Source organism: Aquarana catesbeiana, linkage group LG04, assembly GCF_042186555.1.
Source record: "Aquarana catesbeiana isolate 2022-GZ linkage group LG04, ASM4218655v1, whole genome shotgun sequence".
Classification (NCBI taxonomy): domain Eukaryota; kingdom Metazoa; phylum Chordata; class Amphibia; order Anura; family Ranidae; genus Aquarana; species Aquarana catesbeiana.
Window position 1 is genome coordinate 169,137,196 of NC_133327.1, and position 27,193 is coordinate 169,164,388.

At 43.2% G+C, this 27,193-nt stretch overlaps 1 protein-coding gene across 1 annotated transcript in view; it reads left to right on the forward strand.

The window, feature by feature from the left end:
• Nucleotides 1-27,193, forward strand: part of CLSTN2 (calsyntenin 2) — a 1,488,165-nt gene that overhangs the window by 962,167 nt on the left and 498,805 nt on the right. The window contains exon 4 of the mRNA XM_073625925.1: nucleotides 524-732. Within this exon, the coding sequence (XP_073482026.1) occupies nucleotides 524-732 (209 nt within the window). The remainder of the gene's footprint in view (nucleotides 1-523; nucleotides 733-27,193) is intronic.

Sequence of the window (27,193 nt, forward strand, 5' to 3'; positions counted from 1 at the left end):
AAATCTGTTTTAAATGACCCTTTGCACATTGGGGTTGATTAACTAAAGGCATATAGGCTGTTCACTTTGCAAGGGAAGTTACACTTTGCCAAGGAATTTGTCACAGAGCTTACTGAATGTGGCGAAGTTTCACTTTGCAAAAAGATACCCAATCACATGCAAAGAAAAATGAAAAAACAGCATTTTTGTTTGCATATGCCTTGATGGAAATCAGCAGAGCTTTACCTCATTAACTAAGTTCTGGGGCTCAATTCATTAGCATCTGCAGCCTCCCTCAGTCTCCCAGATGTAAACCTAGTTCATATGTTTACATGAATGTATGTAAGAAAATTCAGCTGAGAACATACTATACACAATTATTTTATAAGTAGTGTTCTAGAATATTTTTCATGTAGCACAGTCAACAATTTTGTTTGGGATTGATTACCTGTAAAGATACCAACAATCTGACAAGATAATGATAATTTACTGTACTCTACTTGTTTTGCTTTGTGTAATATATTTTTGTTGTACTGCTTTCTAGGGCTGTGGTCCACATCCAGGTTAATGATGTGAATGAATTTGCTCCTGTTTTTAAAGAAAACACATACAGGACAACAGTGACTGAGGGAAAAATATATGACAGCATCTTGCAAGTGGAAGCAATAGATGAGGACTGCTCTCCTCAATACAGCCAGATCTGCAACTATGAGATTGTTACAAGTGATGTGCCATTTGCTATTGACAGGAATGGTAAGTGTTTTATAAGTAACTTTACTTTCTCTGTTTTCTTCACCTAAACTAAATACCATTACATAATTTGTATAACCGAGGGGTCTGTTCTAGCCATTTAGTGGACCTACTAACTCAACAGACCATGAAGTCCATGGATAAAGACTGTCATTGCTTTCACACTGTTTTCCAATAAATCTCAACATATGCTTCCAGTTATCCCAAAATTTGACAATTATACTTGAAAAGTAAGGACAATGTACCAAAAAATAAAATGTATCACTTGCAAGCAATTTTTTAAAAGAGGCTTTCTAAATGTCAAACTATATCTAGAATTCTGCTTAACAAACAAAGGTGATCATGGAGTCAAACATGTGAAATCGTATTCAAATAAGTCATTAAATTTAAAAAACGATATAGTTCAGATATGAAGATCCTTATTATCCACATGGATTAAAGCACCCAGGACTGAAGGCCAGTAGGTAAATGATAAAAAGATTTAACCACTGGGGTATTCTAGTTCCCAGTGACTGTTAATGCATGAAGATATATACAGTGGGGACAGAAAGTATTCAGACCCCCTTAAATGTTTCACTCTTTGTTATATTACAGCCATTTGCTAAAATCATTTATATTCATTTTTTCCTCATGAATGTACACACAGCACCCCATATTGCCAGAAAAACACAGAGTTGTTGACATTTTTGCAGATTTATTAAAAAAAAACTGAAATATCACATGGCCCTAATTATTCAGACCCTTTGCTGTGACACTCATATATTTAACTCATGTGCTGCCCATTTCTTCTGATCATCCTTGAGATGGTTCTACACCTTCATTTGAGTCCAGCTGTGTTTCATTATACTGATTGGACTTGATTAGGAAAGCCACACACCTGTCTATATAAGACCTTACAGCTCACAGTGCATGTCAGAGCAAATGAGAATTATGAGGTCAAAGGAACTGTCTGAAGAGCTCAGAGACAGAATTGTGGCAAGGCACAGATCTGGCCAAGGTTACAAAAAAATTTCTGCTGCACTGAAGGTTTCTAAGAGCACAGTGGCCTCCATAATCCTTAAATGGAAGACATTTGGGATGACCAGAACCCTTCCTAGAGCTGGCCGTCTGACCAAACTGAGCTATCGGGGGAGAAGAGCCATGGTGAGAGAGGTAAAGAAGAACCCAAAGATCACTGTGGCTGAGCTCCAGAGATGCAGTCGGGAGATGGGAGAAAGTTGTAGAAAGTCAACCATCACTGCAGCCCTGCAGCAGTCGGGGCTTTATGGCAGAGTGGCCCAGGCACTGCTCATGTCCAATACAGTCCCAACAGTGAAGCATGGTGGTGGCAGCATCATCCTTTGGGGGTGTTTTTCAGCTGCAGGGACAGGATGATTGGTTGCAATCGAGTGAAAGATAAATGTGGCCAAATACAGGGATATCCTGGATGAAAACCTACTCCAGAGTGCTCAGGACCTCAGACTGGGCCAAATACCCAGCCATACCCAGTCATACCCAGTCATACTCTGCAATACCCAGCCATACTCTGCAATACCCAGCCATGCTCTGCAATACCCAGCCATACCCAGTCATACTCGGCGATACCCTGCAATACCCAGCCATACCCAGCCATACCCAGCCATACCCAGCCATACCCAGCCATACCCAGCCATACTCGGCCATACTCAGCCATACTCAGCCATACTCGGCCATACTCAGCCATACTCGGCCATACTCAGCCATACCCAGCCATGCTCAGCCATACTCGGCTATACTCGGCTATACTCTGCCATACTCGGCTGTACTCGGCCTCTGTATGTGGCCAGGCTGTGGGAGAATCACACATGTGGTATCGCCGTACTCAGGAGGAGTAGGAGAATCTATTTTGGGGTGTCATTTTAGGTATGTACATGTTATGTGTTAGAAATATTGTATAAATGGACAACTTTGTGTTAAAAAAAATGTGTTTTAACCACTTCCCGCCCGCCGTCATATGACGTCCTTGACTTTGTGCGGGGATATCTGAATGATGCCTGCAGCTACAGGCATCATTCAGATATCAGCTTTTTCAGCTGGCGATTCCCTACATCATAAGAATGATCACAGCGGCTGTTCCACTGCTTGATTGTTCTTATGGGAGGTGGGAGGGGATGTCCCCCCCTTCCCGCCACCCTCCAGTGCTTCTACCGACTCACCGCTACGATCAAAGCCAGGATCATTTTTTTAAATTTTATTTTGAGATTCTCAGCCTAGAGGTGAGGTGTGGGGTCTTATTGACCCCATATCTCACTGTAAAGAGGACCTGTCATGCCATATTCCTATTACAAGGGATCTTTACATTCCTTGTAATAGGAATAAAAGTGATCAAAAATTTTTGGGGGGGGGGGAAAATGTGTCAAACTAAAATAAATAAAGTAAAATGAACAATAAAAAGAAAAAAAAAATTTTAAAGTGCCCCTGTCCATGTGCTCGCATGCAGAAGCAAATGCACATGTAAGTCCCGCCCACATATGAAAACAGTGTTCAAACCACACATGTGAGGGATCAGTGCGAACGTTAGAGCGAAAGCAATAATTTTGGCCCTAGACCTCCTTTGTAACTCAAAACATTTAACCAGTAAAAAATTTTAAAGTGTCGCCTATGGGGATTTTTAAGTAGCGAAGTTTGGCGCAATTCCACAAGGGTGTGCAATTTTGAAGAGTGACATGTTAGGTATCTATTTACTAGGCGTAACTTCATCTTTCACATTATGTAAAAACATTGGGCCAACTTTACTGTTTTTTTTCCCAAAAAAGCGTTCAAAAAATTGCTGCGCAAATACCGTGCGAGATAAAAAATTGCAACAAACGCCATTGTATTCTCTAGGATCTTTGCTAAAAAAAACATAGATAATATTTTGGGGTTCTATGTAATTTTCTAGCAAATAAATGATGATTTTTACATGTAGGAGAGAAATGTCGGAATTGGCCTGGGTGCTCCAGAACACCTGAAGGTGCTCCCCTGCATGTTGGGCCTCAAAATGTGGCCACGCTGTGTAAAAGTCTCACACATGTGGTATCACCATACTTAGGAGTAATAGCAGAATGTGTTTTGGGGTGTAATTTGTGGTATGCATATGCTGTGTGTGTGAGAAATAACCTGCTAATATGACAATTTTGTGAAAAAAAAAAAAAAGTAAAAAAAATCTTGATTTTGAAAAGAACTGTGGGAAAAAATGACAACTTTAAAAAACTCATCATGCATCTTTCTAAATACCTTGGAATGTCTTCTTTCCAAAAGGGGGTCATTTGGGGGGTATTTGTACTTTCTGGCATGTTAGGGTCTCAAGGATATAGATAGGATGTCAATAATTCAGGTGTGATCAATTTTCAGATATTGGCACCATAGCTTTTGGACTCTATAACTTTCACAAAGACCAAATAATATACACCAGTTTGTACTTATTTTTACCAAAGATATGTAGCAGCATAAATTGTGGCAAAAATTTACAAAGAAAAATTACTAATTTGCTAAATTTTATAACAGAAACAAAGACAATTTTTTTTTTTTTTACCAAATCTTCAGTCTTTTTTCTTTTATAGCGCAAAAAATAAAAAAACAACCGTGATTAAATAGCACCAAAAGAAATCTCTATTTGTGTGAAAAAAAGGACAACAATTTCATATGGGTACAGTGTTGTATGAGTATGAGTATTTGTCATTTAAAATGTGAGAGCACCGAAAGCTGAAAATTGGTCTGGTTAGGAAGGGGGTTTAAGTGCCTGGTTGTCAAGTGGTTAAAAAAGATGTATTGAAAAACGCAAAATGCACCAGGAATATGCAAACTGCAACCTGCATAGGTGTGAACCAGGCCTTAAAGCCATACCTGTGTCCACAAATGAGCTTGATTAAGGATGAGAAATGTGGGGAGTTTTCATTTCCTTGAAAATGTTAGTGCAAAGAAATGTTGGTGGTTATTAAGAGTGCAATGGGTTTTTAAATGGCTGTGAAGATATGTGAAAGCTCCTTTTCAACTGAATTCAACTCAATGGCCCAATATTTAACTTATTAGCGTACACTTATAATAATAGTGATAAAAGATATGAAAAAAGAAAACCCTAACAAATTTCACTTAAGCATTTCGGTAACAGATAAACTAGGATTAACTAGGAGATTTTGCTTTGTTGAAGGCATAATTGGTAATCTTAAACTTGGTAAGCCTAACTTGATGTGGTTAGTACAGATTTTGCATTTTAGCCTTTGGTAGCAATGTTTGGCAGATGTTATTTTTATAGACTATTGCAATGTCAAATGTCTCTCACTGACATTAAACTTCCTCTGTGATCTGAAAACAAGCAGTTAAAGATAACCTACAAAATTTGTCACCCTTACCTTACTGCTGCTGGGAACTAACTTTGAGCAGGTATTTTTGGGGCTCTCTAAAATACATACAAAGTATTTAAAAAATTCTTGATGTTGGCTTATTTGGGCTTTTGTACTGATGGAAGAAGTACCACATGCACAAGAATAGGTGGGAAAGTTTATAGATATCAAAACATGACATTCCTTTGGCCTCTCACCTACTTTGTCACCATATTATAAATAATGTAATTGATTTATGCTCAAAGAAATAAATATACTGTAAAGGTAGCAGAAAGGGTCTATGACGTGTGCCGTGGAAAAACTATAGCTAGCACTATAGCTAAACATGGGAAATCAGTGTGCATGTACAACTAACACAAATTGGGTACTGAAATATTAACCCTGATCCTAAGCAGTCATTAGTTCTGACTTCACCTTCAGTAATGACTGCTTCACCGTCACACTTACATTAAACTGGTATGTCTCACACAGTCTTCCACAGGATATAAAATCACAGAGTGTCTCTTCAGCTAAAACTAATAAGACAAAAAGATTATGAGAAATTGTGCACAGAAGCACAAGAATTATATAATAATATTAAATTAAAATAATAATATATATACTGTATACTGTATATATGTTACCCTGAATGTATGAAATTATGCATTGTATAAGATGCCTAGGCAATCTATAGAATTATTTTAGGCAAAGCATAAAATGTCTGTTATTTTCTGATTCAATATATTTATTGATTTTAAAAAGTAAACAAGAAGTTACAAAAATAAGCTTGTAAATCGCCCACACAGGGGCTAGAAAATTTAGGGGATGGTACTGAGAGATAAGCACTACAATAAAAATGCCATGTCCGCAAAATATATATGCCATCACTGGAGTGAAGACGCTGTAGTTCTAGTCCCGGAGCATCAGGTGACCGAACAATCAGATGTTGTGATCTGCAGTCTGATTCTATAGCAGCAGAGGAGTGTCGGGAGAGTGGAACTGAGCGAGCAAGGGGCTCATTACACACCCCTCACATTTTTTGTAAATATTTTGTTATATCTTTTCATGTGACCTGAACAACTTAAGACCCATGTCATTGCTCCCATTCACCTCTAAACTTTTAGAACGCTTAGTCTACAACCATCTTAGCTCCTACCTCAGTGAAAATAACCTTCTGCCTTACTAAAACTCACTAATGATTTACTAACTGCTAAAACCAACAGCCAGTACTCCATACTCCTACTACTTGACCTCTCTGCGGCCTTTGATACTGTTGACTACCCGCTCCTTCTCAATAAACTACATTCCCTTGGCCTCCGAGATTCTACTCTATCCTGGTTCTCTACCTATTTATCACAGCGCTCCTTCAGTGTCACCTACAATTCTGTCTCCTCTTCTCCATTGCCCCTTTCTGTGGGGGTCCCCCAAGGCTCGGTTCTTGGACCCCTTCTCTTCTCTATCTACACCTCCTCCCTTAGTCACTTAATAACCGCCCACGGCTTCCAATACCACTTATACGCTGATGACATCCAAATCTATCCGTCTACTCCTCACCTCACTCCTTCAATCTCATCTCGCATTACTAACTTACTAACTGACATATCAGCATGGATGTCGCACCACTTCCTTAAACTAAATCTCTCTAAAACTGAGCTATTAATATTCCCCCCCGCCTGTGTCCCCCTCCATGACTTTTCCATCAAAATCAACAATGCAACCATCAGTCCCTCCCCTCATGCCAGGGTACTAGGTGTAATCCTAGACTCTGACTTGTCATTTCAGCCTCAAATCTAATTGTTGTCAAAAGTTTGTAGAATTCACCTCCTTAACATCTCTAAAATTTGCCCCTTTTTAACAAATGAAACCACCAAGCTCCTCATTCACTCTCTTGTTATCTCTCACCTTGACTATTGCAACTCCCTTCTCATTGGCCTACCTCTCCATAGGCTATCCCCTCTTCAGTCTATCATGAATGCTGCTGCCAGACTTATCCACCTTACAAACCGCTCAGTGTCTGCCAACCCTCTACTCCAATCCCTATACTGGCTCCCAATCACCCAGCGAATTAAATTCAAAATACTAACCACAACATACAAAACCATTCACAACTCTGCCCTGAGCTACATCACTAATCTTGTCTCCAAATATCACCCAAATCGACCTCTCCACTCTTCTCAAGACCTCCTGCTTTCAAGCTCTCTCATCTCCTCCTCCCATGCTCATCTCCAGGATTTCTCCAGAGCCTCTCCCATCCTCTGGAACTCGCTACCTCCATCTATCCGGCTATCCCCTACTCTTGCTACCTTCAGGCGATCCCTGAAAACTTATCTCTTCAGGAAAGCCTATCACGTCTCCTACCACTTCCACCAGCTCATTCCCCACAGTTACAACCTTTTGTACCACCTGCCCCACCCTATTAGATTGTAAGCTCTTCTGAGCAGGGCCCTCTTAATCCTCTTGTATTTTATTGTATTATAACTGTATTGTCTCCCTTTTATATTGTAAAGCGCTGCGTAAACTGTTGGCGCTATATAAATCGTGTATAGTAATAATAATAATAATAATATTGTGACAACACTGAAGAAATGACACTTTTCTACAATGTAATGTAGTGAGTGTACAGCTTTGTATAACAGTGTAAATTTGCTGTCCCTTCAAAATAACTCAACACACAGCCATTAATGTCTAAACCACTGGCAACAAAAGTGAGTACACCCCTAAGTGAAAAAGTGCAAATTGGGCCCAATTAGCCATTTTCCCTCCCCGGTATCATGTGACACGTTAGGTGTTACAAGGTCCCAGGTGTGAATGGGGAGCAGGTGTGTTAAATTTGGTGTTATCGCTCTTACTCTCTCATACTGGTCACTGACAGTTCAACATGGCACCTCATGGAGAAGAACTCTCTGAGGATCTGAAAAAAAGAATTGTTGCTCTACATAAAGATGGCCTAGGCTATAGGAAGATTGCCAAGACCTTGAAACTGAGCTGCAGCATGGTGGCCAAGACCATACAGTGGTTTAACAGGACAGGTTCCACTCAGAACAGGCCTAGCTATAGTCGACCAAGGAAGTTGAATACACATGCTCAGAGTCATATCCAGAGGTTGTCTTTGGGAAATAGATATATGAGTGCTGCCAGCATTGCTGCAGAGGTTGAAGGGGTGGGTCAGCCTCTCAGTGCTCAGACCATATGCCGCACATTGCATCAAATTAGTCTGCATGGCTGTCGTCCAAGAAAGATGATGCACAAGAAAGCCCGCAAACAGTTTGCTGAAGGCAAGCAGACTAAGGACATGGATTACTGGAACCATGTCCTGTGGTCTGATGAGACCAAGATAAACTTATTTGGTTCAGATGGTGTCAAGCGTGTGTTTAGCGGCAACTGGGTGAGGAGTACAAAAACAAGTGTGTCTTGCCTATAGTCAAGAATGGTGGTAAGAGTGTCATGGTCTGGGGCTGCATGAGTGCTGCCAGCACTGGGAAGCTACAGTTCATTGAGGGAACCATGAATGCCAACATGTACTGTGACATACTGAAGCAAAGCATGATCCCCTCCCTTTGGAGACTGGGCCGCAGGGCAGTATTCCAACATGATAACGACCCCAAACACACCTCCAAGATGACCACTGCCTTGCTAAAAAAGCTGAGGATAAAGGAGATGGACTGGTCAAGCATGTCTCCAGACCTAAACCCTATTGAGCATCTGTGGGGCATTTTCAAACAGAAGGTGGAGGAGCACAACATCTCTAACATCCACAAGCTCTGTGATGTCATCATGGAGGAGTGGAAGAGGACTCCAGTGGCAACCTGTGATGCTCTGGTGAACTCCATGCACAAGAGGGTTAAGATAGTGCTGGAAAATAATGGTGGCCACAAAAAATATTGACACTTTGGCACCAATTTGGACATTATCACTTAGGGGTGTAGTCACTTTTGTTGCCAGCAGTTTAGACATTAATTGCTGTGTGTTGAGTTATTTTGAGGGGACAGCAAATTCACACTGTTATACAAGCTGTACACTCACTACTTTACATTGTAGCAAAGTGTCATTTCTTCAGTGTTGTCACATGAAAAGATATAATAAAATATTTACAAAAATGTATTTTTTTTTTTTTTTTGTGGGGGGGTGTATTCACTTTTGTGACATGCTGTATATATATGTATAAAATAAAAAATAAAAATAAAAATTCCCTGTACTGCTGCTCTGACAACTTCTATTCGCAGCACTGCTACCTAATACTGTACTAACTATGCAGACAGCACTCCTGCTACCTGTCCTTGATTTAGGCATACTATATACTAAAATCAGTTATTAACACTGCCAGGTGTCTCAGAAAAAGGTCACTGAAGGACCCCATCAACGTTCTGCTTCAGGGTCCCATGAATTGTAGTTACAACACTGCCTGTGTGCCTTTATATATTACTGTAATTGATAAAAACATACATGTAACTGAAAAGTAAAATAGTATCAGAATGGGTTGTAAAGATAACAGGAAAGAAAAATAAAGTTAAGACCATCGTCCTGCCACAACAGGCATGTAAATAGCCTGTCAGTGCTTTTAAGTACCAATGCCGGCAATGTGAGATACTGAGGGAAATTTCTCTCAAATGTGAATTGAATTGTCTTTATAATTGAGCGTCTGTCATATAGTGCAGCTGGGGAGCTAAAGATAATATGCTGGCAGGGACCAAATGGAAGGAAAAGCTGGAAATCAGCTTGTCTGTTAGACAACAACACACTTTTGGCGTTCAGTAGTTTGGATATTAGACGAAAGGACGTTATGTTGATGAATATGTTTGGGCCCCATATTGAGGGCCTCTGTGCCAACCAAATTTTTTCCTGGCTAATGCACTTATCGCAGATATGCCAGAGCTGTAACCTTCTACAAAATAAAAAAGGTTTCTCCCCACTTGCATAATGAATGATTTTAAAATTGGACAGAGCGCAACACCCAGAATATAGTATGAAATGCTAATTCTTCAAAGCACTTTGAGGAGGATGGACAAGATTAATGACAATCCAATGCACTTTAAATGGTGTGGAAGAAACTTGGAAATGAGCTCTTTGGATTTTAAACATAATACTTTTACTTAACTTAAAAGAAGTTATTCAGGCACAAAACACAGAGTTGAGCTGCCTTTAATCAAAATTAGCATCACTGCTCACTTTTCACATTCATCAGTTGCATTTGTGTGAAGATTAGATCTTTGGGAAGTTTTGGGTTACTGAGCTGTTACAAGAGGCACTTTTAAATGAGCTAAATATTTCCATTAGTCTCTTTACTGTTAACAATGCTTGGAATATCATCACCTTTACAAATTAACTGTAATTGAATGCTTATTGAAAGAAACAGCTGGCTACAGTTAGGTAGGACTTGTAAACTTCTTTGGATATAAGATCTTTTGGTAAAACATGCTATACTTGACATTTTTGATTCATTGATCTCTTTATCACAGAAAAGGGGAAAACCTTCTGTACTGTGTTATAAAAATGTATTTAAAGGTGCCAACATCCCTTGTCACAAGTCTAAAAAAAATACAGGAATGCTGGCTTTTCAGGTGGTAATACTGTCTTTCCTGTTGCTTTTTCTACTATGCTTCCTGTTTGTTTTCCTTAGTCCTACTGTCCACTTTACTCAGCTGTTAGGATACCAGGCTCCTTCTATTCCGTGTGCTCTCTACACAGCATCTTAACATACTATGAACTCCCTTTGGTGGGCTGTGCATATCCTGGTAAGTATCGTCAGGTCTCCCCATAGGTCCCCATGGGTTTGGCACGTTTGCTGTTCTTAATTTGAGTTATCGTGGATCCTCCTTGCCCTGCACTTAAATGCACTCTTCATCTCACCGTGACTTTCATCTTTGACTCTTTTCCATATTTTGGCTTTAATGCATGCTTCATGCTACAGCTATTTAGTTCTGCACCCCCTAGCTTGACTCCAGACTACCTGACCACCTTCTAGTCTTGCCTGAACTCAGCTATCCTTCCCGCATTTTAAAACATTATGTATACATTGACTGGGAGTCTGCCTGTCAGTTTCACACACAATCCCAGTGGCTGCAGCCACCGGATTGTGTGAAATACCCGCCACTGTCAGGTCCATATGACATACGGACCTGTCGGCGAAAGGGTTAAAAGTGCAAGTGACATAGTGACTTAGATTAAAATAGAAACAGTTTCATCACTAACATAGGAAAGGTGTCCAGACTTTGGCATTCTGTTCTAAAAGAGCCGGTGGTGACTAAAAATATACAGTTATGCTCAAAAGTTTGCGTACCCTGGCAGAAATCATGACATTTTGGCATTGATATTGATAATATGACTGATCATATGAAGCCATTTATTATCACATAGTTGTTTTGCTCCTTTTAAATCATAATGATAACCTAAAACACCCAAATGATCAAAAGTTTAATACCTTGAAATGTTTGGCCTTGGTACAGACACACAAGGTGACACACACAGGTTAACATGGCAATTAAACGTTAATTTCGCTTTTTAAACGCTTTTTAAACTGTAATTAATGTAAAATAGTACATTTTTTGCTAGCTCACATGTGGATGCACTGAGCAGGCTAGATACTGAGCCATGGGGAGCAGAAAAAACTGTCAAAAGACCTGTGTAACAAGGTAATTCAACTCTATAAATATGGGGAAGGATATATAAAAGATATCCAAAAGCCTTGAATATGTCAGTCAGTACTGTTCAATCATTTATTAAGAAGTGGAAAATTCATCTCTTGATACAAAGCCAAAATCAGGTAGACCAAGAAAGATTGCAGCCACAAATGCCAGAAAAATTGTCTGGGATACAACGAAAAACCTACAGGTAACCTCAGGAGAAATACAGACTGCTCTAGAAAAAAATTGTGTGGTTGTTTCAAAGAGCACACTATGAAGATACTTGAACAAAAATTAGCTGCATGGTTGAGTTGCCAGGAAAAAAAGCCTTTACTGCGCCAATGCCAAAAAAACCTGGTTATAATATGCCCGACAGCACCTTGACATGCCTCAACGCTTCTGACACACTGTAATCTGGAGTGAAGGCTTCTTTCTACTTCTTTATATTTTTCTTTAATAAATCAGGGTCAATGTGTGTTTTTGCTTGTGTTATAGTATAAAATAGCAATTCCTTTACTATAGCATTATATTAATCTCAGTTTATTGGTTATTATACATTAAGTGCAACCCTATGTGGTGTTTAGTAAATTGGCTATCACTATGTATCTAAACTTTTTATAAATCCCTAAATAGAACCTCAGACTTGATGAAGACAATTAAAAAAATATATCCTTATTTTTTGCTCAGTTCGATAAGATTTAATATTTACAGTCATATGGCTCAAAAAGATCTTTATGCCTGTTGTAGCTTTGTAAATTGTCTATAATAAAAAAACTATGGAGTTACAAATCTGAAATCCTACAAGAATTCAAATGGTAATGGCAGTTTGTCATAAATGAACAAATGTCAGTGCATTGAAGAGTAGAAATTAAAAATAATCAATAAATAATATGGATTAGAACAGAATAAATGTAATACCTCAAACTAAACTAACAATTAATAAAAAAAAAAAATAAAAATAAATAACAAGCATGTTCCATAAATAATCACATTTTAATTTCAGGTATTCATTTTAAGGCTGGGTGCACACCTATGCGAATTGGATGCACATCCAATTTCTATGACAGGAGATTGTGACTGACCCTGTATGGAGCCAGTTCACATATCTCCATTGTTAAGGAGCGGCTTGCACAGGAACACTGTGCACCTTTGGCTCAGTTTCAGGGCCAAATTCAGGCAAAAATTTGGCCCTGATTCGTTCCTTGCTGCGAGCCGCATCCGTCGGAAGTGTGAACCCAGCCTCAATGTAACATCTATTAGAACAGAGTAGAATAGAAGTTCAATCAAAAATCCACATTATAGGTATAAAGAGTAATGGCTGAGACTGCAATTACAAAAATTTTTATGAAACACAGAACAATGGGGACATACAAGTTTAAAAATTCCAATCAGCCAAATCAAATATCAGTTTGCTACAGTCTCATTATTTAAGAAGATTTTTAATTGGTTGCTACAGATTCGTGCACTTTCCATTTCCACATTGCATTTGTATTCCTTCAGCAAGCCTGAAAGCATTAACACAAACAAAATATTACTTGATAATGTGGATGTGACAGTGTAATTTGGGCCTATTGTCATAAAGATGTTCCTGTCACTTTTAAGATCCTGCAATAAGAAGTCACCAGCATTCCAAAATGTTTCAATGATTTATTATGAATACCCAGTGTCACATATGTCAGCTTGCCAATGTTTCAGTGCATTGTAGGGTCCCTTCATCAGTCAACTCAGTAACTGAGACAGATCACTGAGCCACCCTGAGGAATGGAAAGTTGCACCTTACAAGGGAACTTACACCAGTCATTGGGGAATTAAGCTTTGTGACTTTCACCATCTAATCACATGCAAGCAAAATGCTGTTTCTTTCCTTGCATGGGATTGGGAAGTCTTTGCAAAGTATAACTGCACCGCATTCACAAAACTCTGAGGCAAATTCCCTTGCAAAATGCATCTTTGCTTGCAAAGTGAGCAGCCAATTTGTAAATCAACTACCCGAATTTACTGGAAACATTGGCATGCTGACCTATGTGGCATTGAATGCTCAGAATAAATTGTTGAATTAAAATTATTGGAGTGGTTGAGCTCTGTAAGGAATGTGCAGCTCAGAGCATAATTTGTCACTTTTTAGATTTTTGCTTCATTGGTCTTTGTAGCTTGTAACCATAGTCTACAAACTTTAATTTATTTGCAAGTTTGTCTTTATTCATCGCTATCGATGCAAAGATTATCAAAGCTTTTATAAATAAATTAACAAAGTAAAAAAATAAAAAATGTATAAACTCTTTTTCTACCACCCTATAGTTTTTACTGTTAGTTTTTCTACACTGAATACGCAAAGACAGCTGGCTCACACACATGTTTTGGTTAGAGCAAAAGCTTACTGAAAGGAGAATAGAAATACCATGGTTTACTGACCTGATATAATTTGGTTGCTCTGATATGGTTCTTGATAATGTTATAATTGTCTGTAACTGGTTCTTTTTAATGAGTTTGTTCATCTTTTCTATTTATAGTACACTGTACTAATGTATATTAATTGTCAATGAGTATAGCTGAATCCATAAAAAATGTAGCCATCTGGTATAGCAAAATACTGTCAGTGTCATATTGAATAAGAAATCCTGAGCATTGTTCAATTCATCTTCTCAGGGGTTTAACTGTAAAATATAAGCATATTGTCACTCTAACAAAATAGCGCAACAACTTCTCATTGACTCAGATAATCTGAAAATCAGCGATGGCAGATTACCTTGAAGGTCTGTGTATTGTCAAAGCTAATCAGGGATGAGTCTCATCCTTACAGACTATGACCCTCACAATCTCCATACTATTGTGCTACTATTGTGCTTTCAAGAGCTAATTTCTAATGGTAGAATGAGTAAAACCTCTGGACTTTTTTGTCCTTTTTGTCTGGCTGGCTGTCTGTAACCATGCTACAGCTGCAAGGTAAAATTAAAGGCAGCAGGCAAAAAAACGCTGTTGAAAAATGTGACATAACAAGGCAGCCATGCTGGCAGTGCCCTAAAGTATATGCAAATTGACTGTTTAACTGGAACACCGACCTCTAAAAATACTGACTATGATAATCTTTTAGGTTTGCCAATTACCAAAAACCATAATTTTTTATGACCATGATTTTTTTTAACCATAACCATAAAATTATTTTGCTATGGGAATTAGTATTTTTCAATGCACAGCTAACTTTGTCTCCAGTAAAAATAACAATTCTTAAATGCCATAGATCGGTTAAGTGCAAAAAAGATTAGGTAATTCTGCCATGTTGTGAACTGTATTTTAACCCTTATCAGAAAAAATTAGTGATAACAGGAAAAAATAGTGGCGCTAAATAAATACTCAGCAAAGGTGTTTGTTCAACCCAATATAACATGAAACATAAACTTAAAAATAAATAAATGAAATGTGAATATAAATAAATTTATGTATATACAGTAATTTTACCCTGTGACAAGTAAAAATTAGAGCAAAAATGATATCACAAAAAAGTGTCCATAAAGTGTTTAAGTGAATTCTTACACCACACCAATGTGCAAGTGATTCCACTCCCCTAAAGAAACGCACTCACCAAATTCCAATGCCTATACTCTCGTGTTAGGCTAAGACACTTTCAAACTACATGAAAAACGGAAAATTGTATACTCACCTTTCCGTAATTTTCCTTTCCTGTCGCATCTTCATGGCAGCATACACGTTGGGTTGTGACTCCGCCTCCACAACCTGATAGGACCACATAGCTATAAATTAGAGAGTAGACACCCGTCCCAGTATTCTCTGTATATATATATACACATGTCACCTCAGAAGGGTGGGTGATTGTATGCTGCCATGAAGATGCGACAGGAAAGGAAAATTACGGAAAGGTGAGTATACAATTTTCCGTTTTCCTGTCGCATCATGGCAGCATACACGTTGGGGGGTAACTCGCCAAACTAGGTGGGAAATGCAAAATAAATTTATTGACAAGAAACAGAAGAATTGGCCTGTATAACGGCCCTCCCGAATTCAACTGCTGCTAAACGTGCAGCGTCTATTTTATAATGGGAAACAAAGGTGTTTCTGGAAGACCAAGTGGCCGCTCTACAAATGGTTTCCGCTGAGACTCTGCAGTAGGCTGCCCAGGGAAGTCGCCATTGCCCTGGTGGAATGCGCCCTTAAACCTTCCAGGACTTGCGATGTGCTTAAGGAGTAGGCCTTCTTGATGGCTTTCACAAGCCATGAGGCGATGGTACGGGCAGAAGCTGCCTGGCCCTTCCTGAACCCATGTGGAATGACTAGAAGGTTTTCACATTTTCTGAAAGGCTTGGTTACAGAGAGGTATTGCAGAATGTTGTCCTTGACATCCAAAGGATGGGGAACGCCCTGATCCGTGACCAAGGCCGGGAGGTCAATCTCCTGGTTAAAGTGGAACGAGGAGGAGACCTTTGGGATTAATCTATCTGAAGGCTTCAGGGTTAGCCTGTCTGGGTAAATCATCAGATATGGTTCCTTGATCAGTAGAGCTTGCATTTCTGAGACCCTCTTTGCCGATGTGATGGCAATTAGAAATGATACTTTCAGAGTCAGGTCCCAGAGGGAGACATCTTCGAGTGGGAAGAATGGCTCTCCGGATAGGGTCTCTAGGACAGTCGATAAGTCCCATGTTGGAAACTAAGGCTTTCTAAGAGGCCTCAGCTTCAGGCAGGCTTTCTGAAATTGGGCCACCAGAGGGTTAAGGGCCCACTTAACCCCTGTCAAAGCGGAGATGGCAGACACCTGAACCTTTAGGGTGTTGGACCTAAGGCCTTTGTCCAGACCTGACTGGAGGAATTCAAGCACTTGTACTGCTGATGGGGAAGAAAGGTCCCAACCTTGTCCGGGGCAAAGGAAGAGAACTTTCCCCTGATTCTCCCGTAGGTGTTGTTTGTGGAGAGTTTCCTAGCTTGGAGCAGTGTATCGACTACCCTTTGAGAGCAGCCCTGGACTAGGAACCTAGACCTTTCAGCCTCCAGGCCATTAGGTGTAATTTCTCTGGGTTCAGATGGAGGAGCTGACCTTGGGTTAGCAGATCCGTTGTCACCGGGAGCGGAAGTGGATCCGTTGTGCTTAGCTGCAGGAGGGTGGTGAACCAAGGCCTCCGTGGCCAGAAGGGAATCACAGCCAGTACTAGAGCCGCTGAATGTTTGAGCCTCAGAAGGAACTTGGCTATCAGTGGAGTTGGTGGGAAAATGTAGCCTAGGCGAAAGTTCCAGGGGTGTTGGAGACAATCTGTTCCCTCCGCTGAGGGGAAGGGGTTCCTTGACAGAAACCTCTGACATTTCTTGTTCTCCGGCGTCGCTGCAAGGTCTATGTCTGGATGATCCCATGTCTGGCATATAAGGGCAAATGCTTGTGGGCTTAGACACCACTCGTTGTTGGAAACGAACGTTCTGCTGAGAGAATCCGCCAGGAGATTTTGAACACCCGGAATGTAGGCCGCCCTCAGATCCCACAAGTTCAGTTGGGCCCAACACATTATCGGACCGACCTCCCGCATAATGGAGATGCTCTTGGTACCCCCCTACCTGTTGATGTAGGCTACAGCCACTCGGTTGCCTATTCGAATGAGGACCTGTTTCCCTCTCAGGAGTGAACTGAATGCCAAGAGGGCCTAGAAGGCTGCCTTCATCTCTAGAAAGTTTGATACTACATCCTTGGTTTTGAAGTGCCAGTGGCCCTGAGCTGCATAATGTAGATAATGTGCCCCCCATCCCTCCAGACTGACGTCCGAAGTTACCACCTCCTGGTGGAGGATGACTATCTGCTTGCATCTGCTGAGGTTGTCGGGGTGAGTCCACCACCGTAGAGATAACCTGGCTTCTTCTGAGATGCGAATTAACTGGGACATGGACCATCCGTCCCACTGGCGCAAGAAGGAGGCTTGCAGGGGTCTGGAATTCCATTGTGCCCATCTGACCATTGGAATGGTCGCTGATAGGGAACCCAGGAGGCTGAGGTATGCTCTGGCTGGTAGGCATGATGCCAGAATGACATCCTTCACCTTTTGAACTAGTAGGGACAACTTTTCCCTTGGCAGTTCCAACGTGTTGGCTCGGGTGTCTAATTTGGCTCCCAGGAAGACCATCCTTTGGGTAGGTTGAGTGTTGCTCTTTTGCCAGTTGATAATCCAACCCAGACTCATTAGGGTGGAAACTAGGACCTCGCGATGTTGCACGAGTGATTCCTGGCTGTTTGAGAGGAGGAGAATGTCGTCCAGATAATGGTGGACCCTTAGACCTTTCTCCCTCAAAAAGGCTATCGCTGGAATTAGAACCTTCGTAAACGTTCTGGGGGCTGTTGAGATTCCAAAAGGGAGGCTTTGAAATTGGAAGTGCCCCTGACCCACCGAGAATCGCAGGAATTTCTGGAATGCCACGTGGATTGGTATGTGCGGGTAGGCATCCTGGAGATCTATGGAGAGCATCCAGTCTCCTAGATTTGTGGCCTGGAGGATAGACTGCAAGCTTTCCATCCTGAATGACTCCACTCTGATGGACCTGTTGAGGTTCTTTAGGTCTAGAACCGGTCGAAAGTCCCCTGACTTCTTCTTGACGAGGAATAGTGGAGAATAGAATCCCCTGCCTCGTTGTGCTAGCGGAACCTCTATTATCGCTTGTTTTTGGAGAAGTTCTTGGACGTAGTTTAGAAGGGACAACCTTTTTTCCCCAGATGGAGGAATACGGGTTGGGCAGAATTGATCCCTTGGGGGCCGGGTTCCTGAAGGACCATCTGTGGCCGAAACTGACAGTGGCCAGGGTCCAGGTATCGTCTATGGTCTCCGCCCAGACCAGCTTGAAACTGGAGAGTCTTGCTCCCACTACCGCTGGCCAGACGGGTGCACCTTCAAAAGGGCTTCTGGTCACTGGAAGCGGGAGTCTTAGGCTTCTGAAACTTCATGAAGGAGGTTTGAGGGTTCTTCCAGCTCCTTCGGTACTCCTTCCCTGGTCTGTACGCTTTTGCGTCCCTATACCTCTCTGGGAGATTCCGCTTAAAGGGAGGAGGTCTCTGTTTAGGCCTCCTATCCGAGGGGATGAGCCCGGACTTGCCACCAGTTACCTTGGAGATGGCTGTGTCTAATTTTGTTCCGAAGAGGTGCTCACCGTCGAACAGAATACAGCACCAGTTAGACTTGGATGCTGGATCCGCCGTTCAGGGCTTCAGCCACAATGCTCTTCTGGCCGTCACTGAGGCCAGCATAGACTTTGATGCAGACCTGATGGTGTCAACCAAGGCTTCAGCCACGAAGTCACCAGCCAAGCTTAGCTCTTGTAATGCCTTCACTATCTTCTATTGGTCTGCACCCTCTGATACCAGCTTCTCTGTGCTTGTAGACCAGCTCGAGATGGCCCTTCCTACTGCAGCGAGTGCTATCGCAGGCCTGCAGGCGCCTCCAGCTGACAGGTAAGCCCGCTTAAGATCCGTGCCGATCTTTCTGTCGAGGACATCTCTAAACGTTACCGCGTCTTCTAACGGGAGGGTAACATGCCTGGCAAGGCGCATCAAGGATGCGTCCACTACCGGAGGGGACACCAGAGGGTTCACTTTAGGCTCCTTGAATGGGTATAGCTTCAGGAGTCTGTTATTCAGACTAGACTTTTTCTCTGGTCTCTGCCATTCCTCTTTGATTAAGTCTTCTAGTTCGTCAATGAACGGAAAAGCTTCTGGATCCTTCTTAAGCTGAGGAAAATACTTCCTTTGCTTTGGCTGGGCTTCCTGGGGTTCCTCCCATCCTATTGCTTCCTTAACTGATTTAACAAACGGCTCTATCAGACAGAAGTCGAATCCGGCCGACACCTCCAGACCCTCATTATCAGACAGGGAGTCTTGCTCCTTTGATGCGCTAGCCCGGGCTGGAGAGGTAATGGTGGAGAAATCCACATCTGATATCGAAGACTGAGGGGCTACGGCCCCAGCTGAGTCCCCGACTTCCAAGGCTCTCTCTCTTGTGGCCTCTTCCAGGCATTTTTGACAGGCCAGTTTATCCGGAAAAGAGCCGCTGCACCGCAAATCCAGCATGCGTTCCCGGCGGGACGGGAGTGGTGTGCAGGGGAACGATGTCTGCGTGAGGACGACCTTTTATGGCGGGATCGACCATGCCGGGAATGCGACCTGGAGCGGCTTCTTCTGCGGCTTCCCTTCGAGCGGCTTCTTCTATGGTAGGAACGGCTCCGTCTATGTCTGGAGCGGCTTCTCCTGCGTGAGGACTCTCTTTGTCTTGACGCAGACGTTCTTGAGGACCAATTTAGGCAGTGTTAGAAGTGCTCTCTTTTTCAATCTTCACTACTTACCCTTGTCTTCCCCCCCCCTTACCTAATAGGCTGGCGGTGATCTGCTGGGGCAGCGGTCTCCATGGTGAGGAAGCAGACTGGAAACCTGCAGGGAGAAAAAACAGGCAGCAATGCAGAGAGAGAGAGAGAGAGAGAGCAGGGATCCTGACACAGAAGCTGAATAGGAGAAGGCCACCTACCTTTGTAGAGCGTTTTTCCTCTTTTCTTTGCAGTGAGAAACGATCTGACACATGCAAACAACCAGCAGCAGCACATACAGCAGTGCTGGGTTTTTAAATCCGCCGCCATCAGCGTCGGACACTCGCGCATGCGCAGTAGCGCCGCGGGACACCCGGCGCCATCTTGGAAGCTGGAAAATGGCATAGAGGCGCCCAGAGTGACGGACTGCGCATGTGCGAGGACGCCGAGAATGCTCGGCGCTCACAGACGGCAGCTGGAGAACAACAGAGCCCAGCAGAGAGGCAGAAAACCGGTAGGAGAGGGGGGAAGAGGGGGGATGGAGACCGCTGCACACAACTAAGCCTGTTTAAGGCTTATTTTATGAGGCCATACTGAAGCTTCCCTGGCCAATCCTCCAGCAAGCCTGTTTAAGGCTTTTGTGGGCTGCTGCACCTGAAGCCTGTTTAAGGCTTATATCGTGGCAGACAGTTGAGTGAGATGAGAGAGTGCCCCTGAGATCACCAGAGTAGGGCTCCTTCCATTTAGCTCGTTTAGAGGTTGTACAAGAAGGACTTCCACCCAGGAGGGGCTAGAACCTGGCTGGGGCGAAGCGGTAAGGGGGTGCTGATCCGTGGGTCCTGACAGGTGAGGAAAAATAAGAGAATACTGGGACGGGTGTCTACTCTCTAATTTATAGCTATGTGGTTCTATCAGGTTATGGAGGCGGAGTCACAACCCAACATGTATGCTGCCATGATGCGACAGGAAAGGGTTTTAAATGAGTATCCAGAATCCAACCGTGCATATAAGGGACCTAGTTCGTGGATGGGTCTTTATCCCAAGGTTTTAACAGTCCTTTTTGATAAATTTAGCAGCCCCCAGCAAACTCACAGCTCTCCAAGACAGGTGTATTCACCAACTCCTCCTCACCATTCTGCCATGTTAAAGTATAAATCAGGTTAACATTGATGTCATTTTTTTTTACTCAAAAATGTTGCATTTCTCTTCACTTTCTGTACTGGAGACAATGAACATAAAGATCAATGGAGAGGCTGATTCTGCCTAGTAAGAACACCGACAGAAAATAATCCTGACAGTGGTTCTATTTCTAATACATACTATCAAAAACTAAGGAAAATAAGAGGGGCTTTCATTACACTTCAAAATTAACCACTTCAGCCCCAAAAGGATTTAGCCCCTTCCTGACCAGAGCACTTTTTGTGATATGGCACTGCGTCTCTTTAACTGATAATTGCACGCTCGTGGGACAATTGCACCCAAACAAAATTGACGTCTTTTTTTCCCCACAAATAGAGCTTTCTTTTGGTGGTATTTGATCACCTCTGCAGTTTTTATTTTTTGCGCTATAAACAAAAAAAGTGCAAAAATTTTGAAAAAAAAAGCAATATTTTTTACTTTTTTCTATAAAAATACCCCCCCCCCAAAATAAACCAAATTTCTTTCTCAGTTTGGGCCGATATGTATTCTTCTACAAATTTTTGGTAAAGAAATCGCAATAAGCGTATATTTATTGGTTATAGCGTCTACAAAATAGGGGATAGATTTATGACATTTTTATTATTATTTTTTTTATTTATTAGTAATGGCGGCGATCTGCGATTTTTATCATGACTGTGACATTATGGCAGATACATCAGACACTTTTGACACTATTTTTGGGACATTGTCATTTATACAGCGATCAGTGCTATAAAAATGCACTGATTAGTGTGCAAATGACACTGGCAGGGAAGGGGTTAAGCACTAGGGGGCGATCAAGGGGTTAAGTGTGTCCTAGGGATCACTGCTCCCGATGACAGGGAGCAGTAGATCCCTGTCATGTCACTAGGCAGAACGGGGAAATGCCTTGTTTACAAAGGCATCTCCCACCGTTCTTCCGTTCCGTGACACGATCGCGGGCCCCCGGCAGACATCGAGTCTGCGGGTCCCACGGGCACAGTTACGGAGTACACGGTGGGCGTACCTGTATGCTGTCAAGCCATAAAATATCTGTTGTCAAAACTGATTACATGTGCAGCACCATGGCAACTGCAGATCAAACTGAGGCTAAGATAGCAACACCCTTGGCTATGAAGGATAAGAGGGTTTAGTTCCATTATAAAGCATTATAAAAAAACTGTAAAAAAAAAAAAAAAAGCAAAACGCAAAAACGCCGCAAAAACGCTGTAAAAACGCTGCAAAAACGCTGCTCAAAAACGTGGCAAGCATCACAATAAAACTCCAGAAACGCTCAAAAGCAACATGCATAGATGTGAATCGAGCCTTATTGTATTATATTTAATGTCAGGCATTTTTCTCAAGATGTGCACCAGAGACAGATAAGGATATATTAAAGAAAATAAAAATTGCTCCACTGATACAAAGGAAAGAAGAGGGTTCAAGAGTAAAAAAAAGCAACATGTGGCCAGGATAGCAATAATCTTTCTTCAGTGTAAACTGAAACTTTATCTGCATGTATGGAGAATTAAGATTCTTACTTTCTTATTTGCAACGTCATGAAATAACTGCACAACAAACCACTTTACAACATGAGTACAGGTAAACACAACCACACAGGGCCGATCCTAGGGTCACAGGCGCCTGGGTGCAGAAATATTTCTGGCGCCCCCACATGGGTGTGGTCATCCTACTAACTCCTCCCCTCCCCTAAGGAGTCCTTGTTACCCTGGGATCCTCCCACGTTCTCTTATAAATAAGCAAATACAGGAAGAGAAGCAGAGTACTCTAATGAGACCTGGAGGGGGGTCTCTCTGATGGACAGTGACACAGAGAGGGCCATTGTTAGAAAGAGCCATCACCAGGCCCCATTAGAGACTACAATGGGGTCTAATGGATCCTGAAGGTGGGTCAATCTAACAGAGGCCCTCTCTGTGGCCATTGGAGAGTCTCTGATAGAAAGAGTCCCCTCCTGAGAGATTACAATAGTGTGTCACTGAACAATATTAAAAATAAACAACATTGTATTAATATTTGATGCCCAGGCCCAGCCCTAGAAAACTTCACTTACCTTAATGTATACTGGGGCTGGCTGCTGCTCCTCCTGGGGCTGGCTGCTGGTCCTGATTCCTGGCTGCTTGTCCTGGGGCCTGGCTTCTGGGGCTGGGCTGCTGGTCCTGGGGTCTGGCTTCTGGAGCTGGGCTGCTGGTCCTGGGGTCTGACTGCTAGGCCCTGGCTGCTGGTTCTGGGGTCTGACTGCTGGGCCCTGGCTGCTGGTCCTGGGCCCTGGCTCCTGGGACCTGGGCCCTGGCTGCTGGGGGCTGGGCGCTGGCTGCTGGGGTCTGACTGCTGAGGTCTAGAATCTGGCTGGTCTCATTTCTTAAGGCAGTTCTTTGCCCAGTTCCACTTCAGAGCCCTTCAACTAAAGATCTTGTCCAGATAAGATAGCTTACTGTTTTCCTGGACAGGGAACTTTGTCTCACCCCTGTTGTGGTGGCTGCAATCTCCAGTGTTAACCCTGGGCAGGTTATTCCTACCTCACAATTATGCAGTTCTCACCACAGAAGTAAATCTCTGCAGCTGGAAAGGCATTCTGAGCCAGTAGAGGGCCATTGGACACAGGACAAATTCAGACTGCCTGACAACTTGCCTAAATAAGAGCCAAAGGGCTTTCTCTGATGCACCAAGCCCATCACTTGTATGGTTATCCAGCAAAACATTGTCACTGTGGTGGTGTACAGTACTAGTGCCCCATCTTTGGCATCAATGGAAGGAACAGTGCCCCATCATTGGTGCCAGTGGGAGGAATAGTGCCCCGTCATTGGTGTCAGTGGGAGGAATAGTGCCCCATCATTGGTGTCAGTAGGAGGAATATGCCCCATCATTGGTGTCAGTGGGAGGAATAGTGCCCCATCATTGGTGTCAGTGGGAGGAACAGTGCCCCATCTTTGGTGTCAGTGGGAGGAATAGTGCCCCATCTTTTGTGTCAGTGGAAGGAATACTGCCCTATTATTGGTATCAGTGGGAGGAATAGTGTCCCATCATTGGTATCAGTGGGAGGAATAGTTTCCTATCGTTTGTATCAATGGGAGAAATAGCCCCCCATCTGTGGCTGTCAGTGTCCGGGGCAAGGCACGTAATTTGCGCTCCCTAACCTGCAGACTTTTAGCACTCCCCGAGTCCCTTCCTACAATAGTACTGACCAGCCTGATTACTACACTGACCACTACACTAACCTACTTGATTCCTATACTGGCCACTACACAGAATCACTGACCTACCTGTCCACTACCCTGACCTACCCAATTCCTACACTGCCCCTTCACTGACCTACCTGATTCCTATACTGACCACTACATTGACCTACCTGATTCCAACACTGACCTGACTCCTACACCGACCACTACACTGACCTACTTGTCCACTGGACTGACCTACCTGATTCCTTTACTGACCACTACACTAACCTACCTGATTCCTATACTGGCCACTACACAGAGTCACTGACCTACTGTCATGGTTATGCAATAGAGTTTTCTCTGTCAGCTTACCTGTCTCCATGCGTTCATCTCTAAAGACCAGCTGCCTCTCACCTGACTGGTTTTATAACCTCTCCTCTAAGCATAGCCAAATCCCAGGCCCTATCAGGGAACCCTATATTAACCTGTGCACTGCAAGCCAGCAGTGCTGATCAACCATTGTGTGTTAGCCTCTGTGTGTACTTGCTGTGTTTCCTATGTCTGAATCCTGTTACCGACTTTGGCCTGTTCTCGACTCTCCCTGTCTGCTTGTTCCCCTGACCTTTGGCGTGTTATGTTTATCCTTTTCTGCTAGTCGCCCTGACCTTTGGCTTACCCCTTACTTCCCTGTCGTTCCAGCCTGCTGCCTCCTTCCTCTTCTCCTGTAGTCTACGGTGAGCGTGAGCTGTGAGACCCTGGGGGCCGTGACCTGGAGCCAGACGGAAGCGCAGTCCATCCTCACCACTAGAGGCTCTGGTGAACACTCGCTGGCTCTTAGACTCCACGCCCTGGGGAATCTATGCTCTAGCTCCCACTGGGATCCATGTTAGTTATCCTGTAGACCTGCTTCCTGAACCCTCCAGGGTTCAATCTGCAGCAGTCAGTCCTAGGGTCCACTACCTTAGCGGTGCACTTCTGACTCCTACAGGGTGCATCTGTCACCTGGTCCCAGGTGACCTGACACCTACCTGTCCACTACCCTGACAACTACACTGACCTACCTGATTCCTACACTGACCACATCACTACCTGATTCCTACACTGCCCCTTACACTGACCTACATGATTCCTATACTGACCACTGCACTGACCTACCTGATTCCAACACTGACCTATCTGACTCCTACACTGACCTACCTTTCCACTGCACTGACCTATCTGACCACTACACTAACCTACCTGATTCCTATACTGTCCACTACACTGAGTCACTGACCTACCTGTCCACTACCCTGACCTACCTGATTCCTATACTGACTACTACACTAACCTACCTACAGTATTCCTATACTGACCACCCTACAATATTCCTATACTGACCACTAAACTACACTGACCTACCTACAATATTACTATACTGACCACGACACGGCGTGACCACCTGCTTTTCTTCCGACTGCTCTGCGGCCTCTGTCACATTGCCAGACTGGCTGCCACAATGGGGAAATGGATCCGGTCCGGAGAAAAGGAGGAGGAGGAGGAGAAGACAGCAGCTGCTCACAATGAAGTGGAGAAGGGACTCCAGAAGCAACTCTGCCACTGCACATGACCCCATTCGCCCAGTCGCCAGTGTGTGTCACGCTCGGGCTGGCTTTGTCCTCCAAATTTCTATTTCCTGTGTCCCTGTGCTCCAGGCTGCCATGTTCAGTCTCAGTCTGGGCGGCCAGAGCGCAGGGACACATGAAATAGAAATTAGGAAGACGGAGCTGAGAGTGACACACATTAGCGTGTAATTTGTTGTACCTGGGGACACGGCCCCCTCACGCTGTACTACTGGCCATAACAGAGGAAACACTGCACTTATTCTCACAATGCAGCTGTGCAGACTAGAGGGGAGAAGAGAACAGGGTGCCTGTAGTCTAATCTGTTCCTGCATGTCAGATCACTCCGCTTGTCCTGCCTGCCGAAGTCGGTCATTTGCAGACTGCACTTTGAAACACGAGGAATCGCTGGCCATTTCTGGATTGAGGTACCTCCCCCACTTGCCTCACTGCTCGCCCCCTCTTCCGTTATGTGATAGGATTGGAAGGCTCTGTGTGCGCTGCTGGGAGAGCAGTGCTGTCACTGGGCTTGGAGACTTGAAGGTTCTAACCCCTCACTACTATCCAAAAACTAAGGCATAAAGAAACAAAGAAACTGCAGGGCCAGATATGCCAGAACCTGCCTAACAGACCAGACTTTAGAGGCTCAGCATAGGAGACATACATTTCATAAAATATAGTCTTTATTAAACAAAATGCATAAAAACAATAGCTATAGGGCCTAAAATTGATCCACAAATGTTGCAAAATACACTCTACTCCGGTCCCGGAAGACTCAAAATATGTAAGTATCAAGGCATATACAACACGTGTGGAGGTATATCTTTTTGGTAACCTAATCTGCCAGGTCAACGTTTCACCAATAACAAGGCTTCTTCAGGACCCAATATGGCAAAGTTGAGCAACAATGTTTGTATCATTGGATCATGCAAACCCAATAAGGAACAGTCTGGGAGTGGGCATAGGGGCACCAGAACCCACAGCCAGCAGCGGGAAACTGACAGGGGTAGGAATGTAAGGGCAGGCTATATGCTTTGATTAATAGAGATAGGTGCAATATTGGGCCACCAATAATGATCTTGCATGCCCTTTACAGTGAGGTATAGGCGATGAACCCAGACAGGTCACAGCCTTCAGTTGAAAAGATATTGAAAGCCCAAATTTATAATTGATAGAATTAATGCCAGAATCAGTAGCCATTAGCTGCCCATCAGCCCTGGAGGTATATCAAATGTCCAAGAATGCCCTCCAACACCATCCACTCAGCTGAGAGAATGGTGTTGGAGGGCATTCGTGGACATTTGATATACC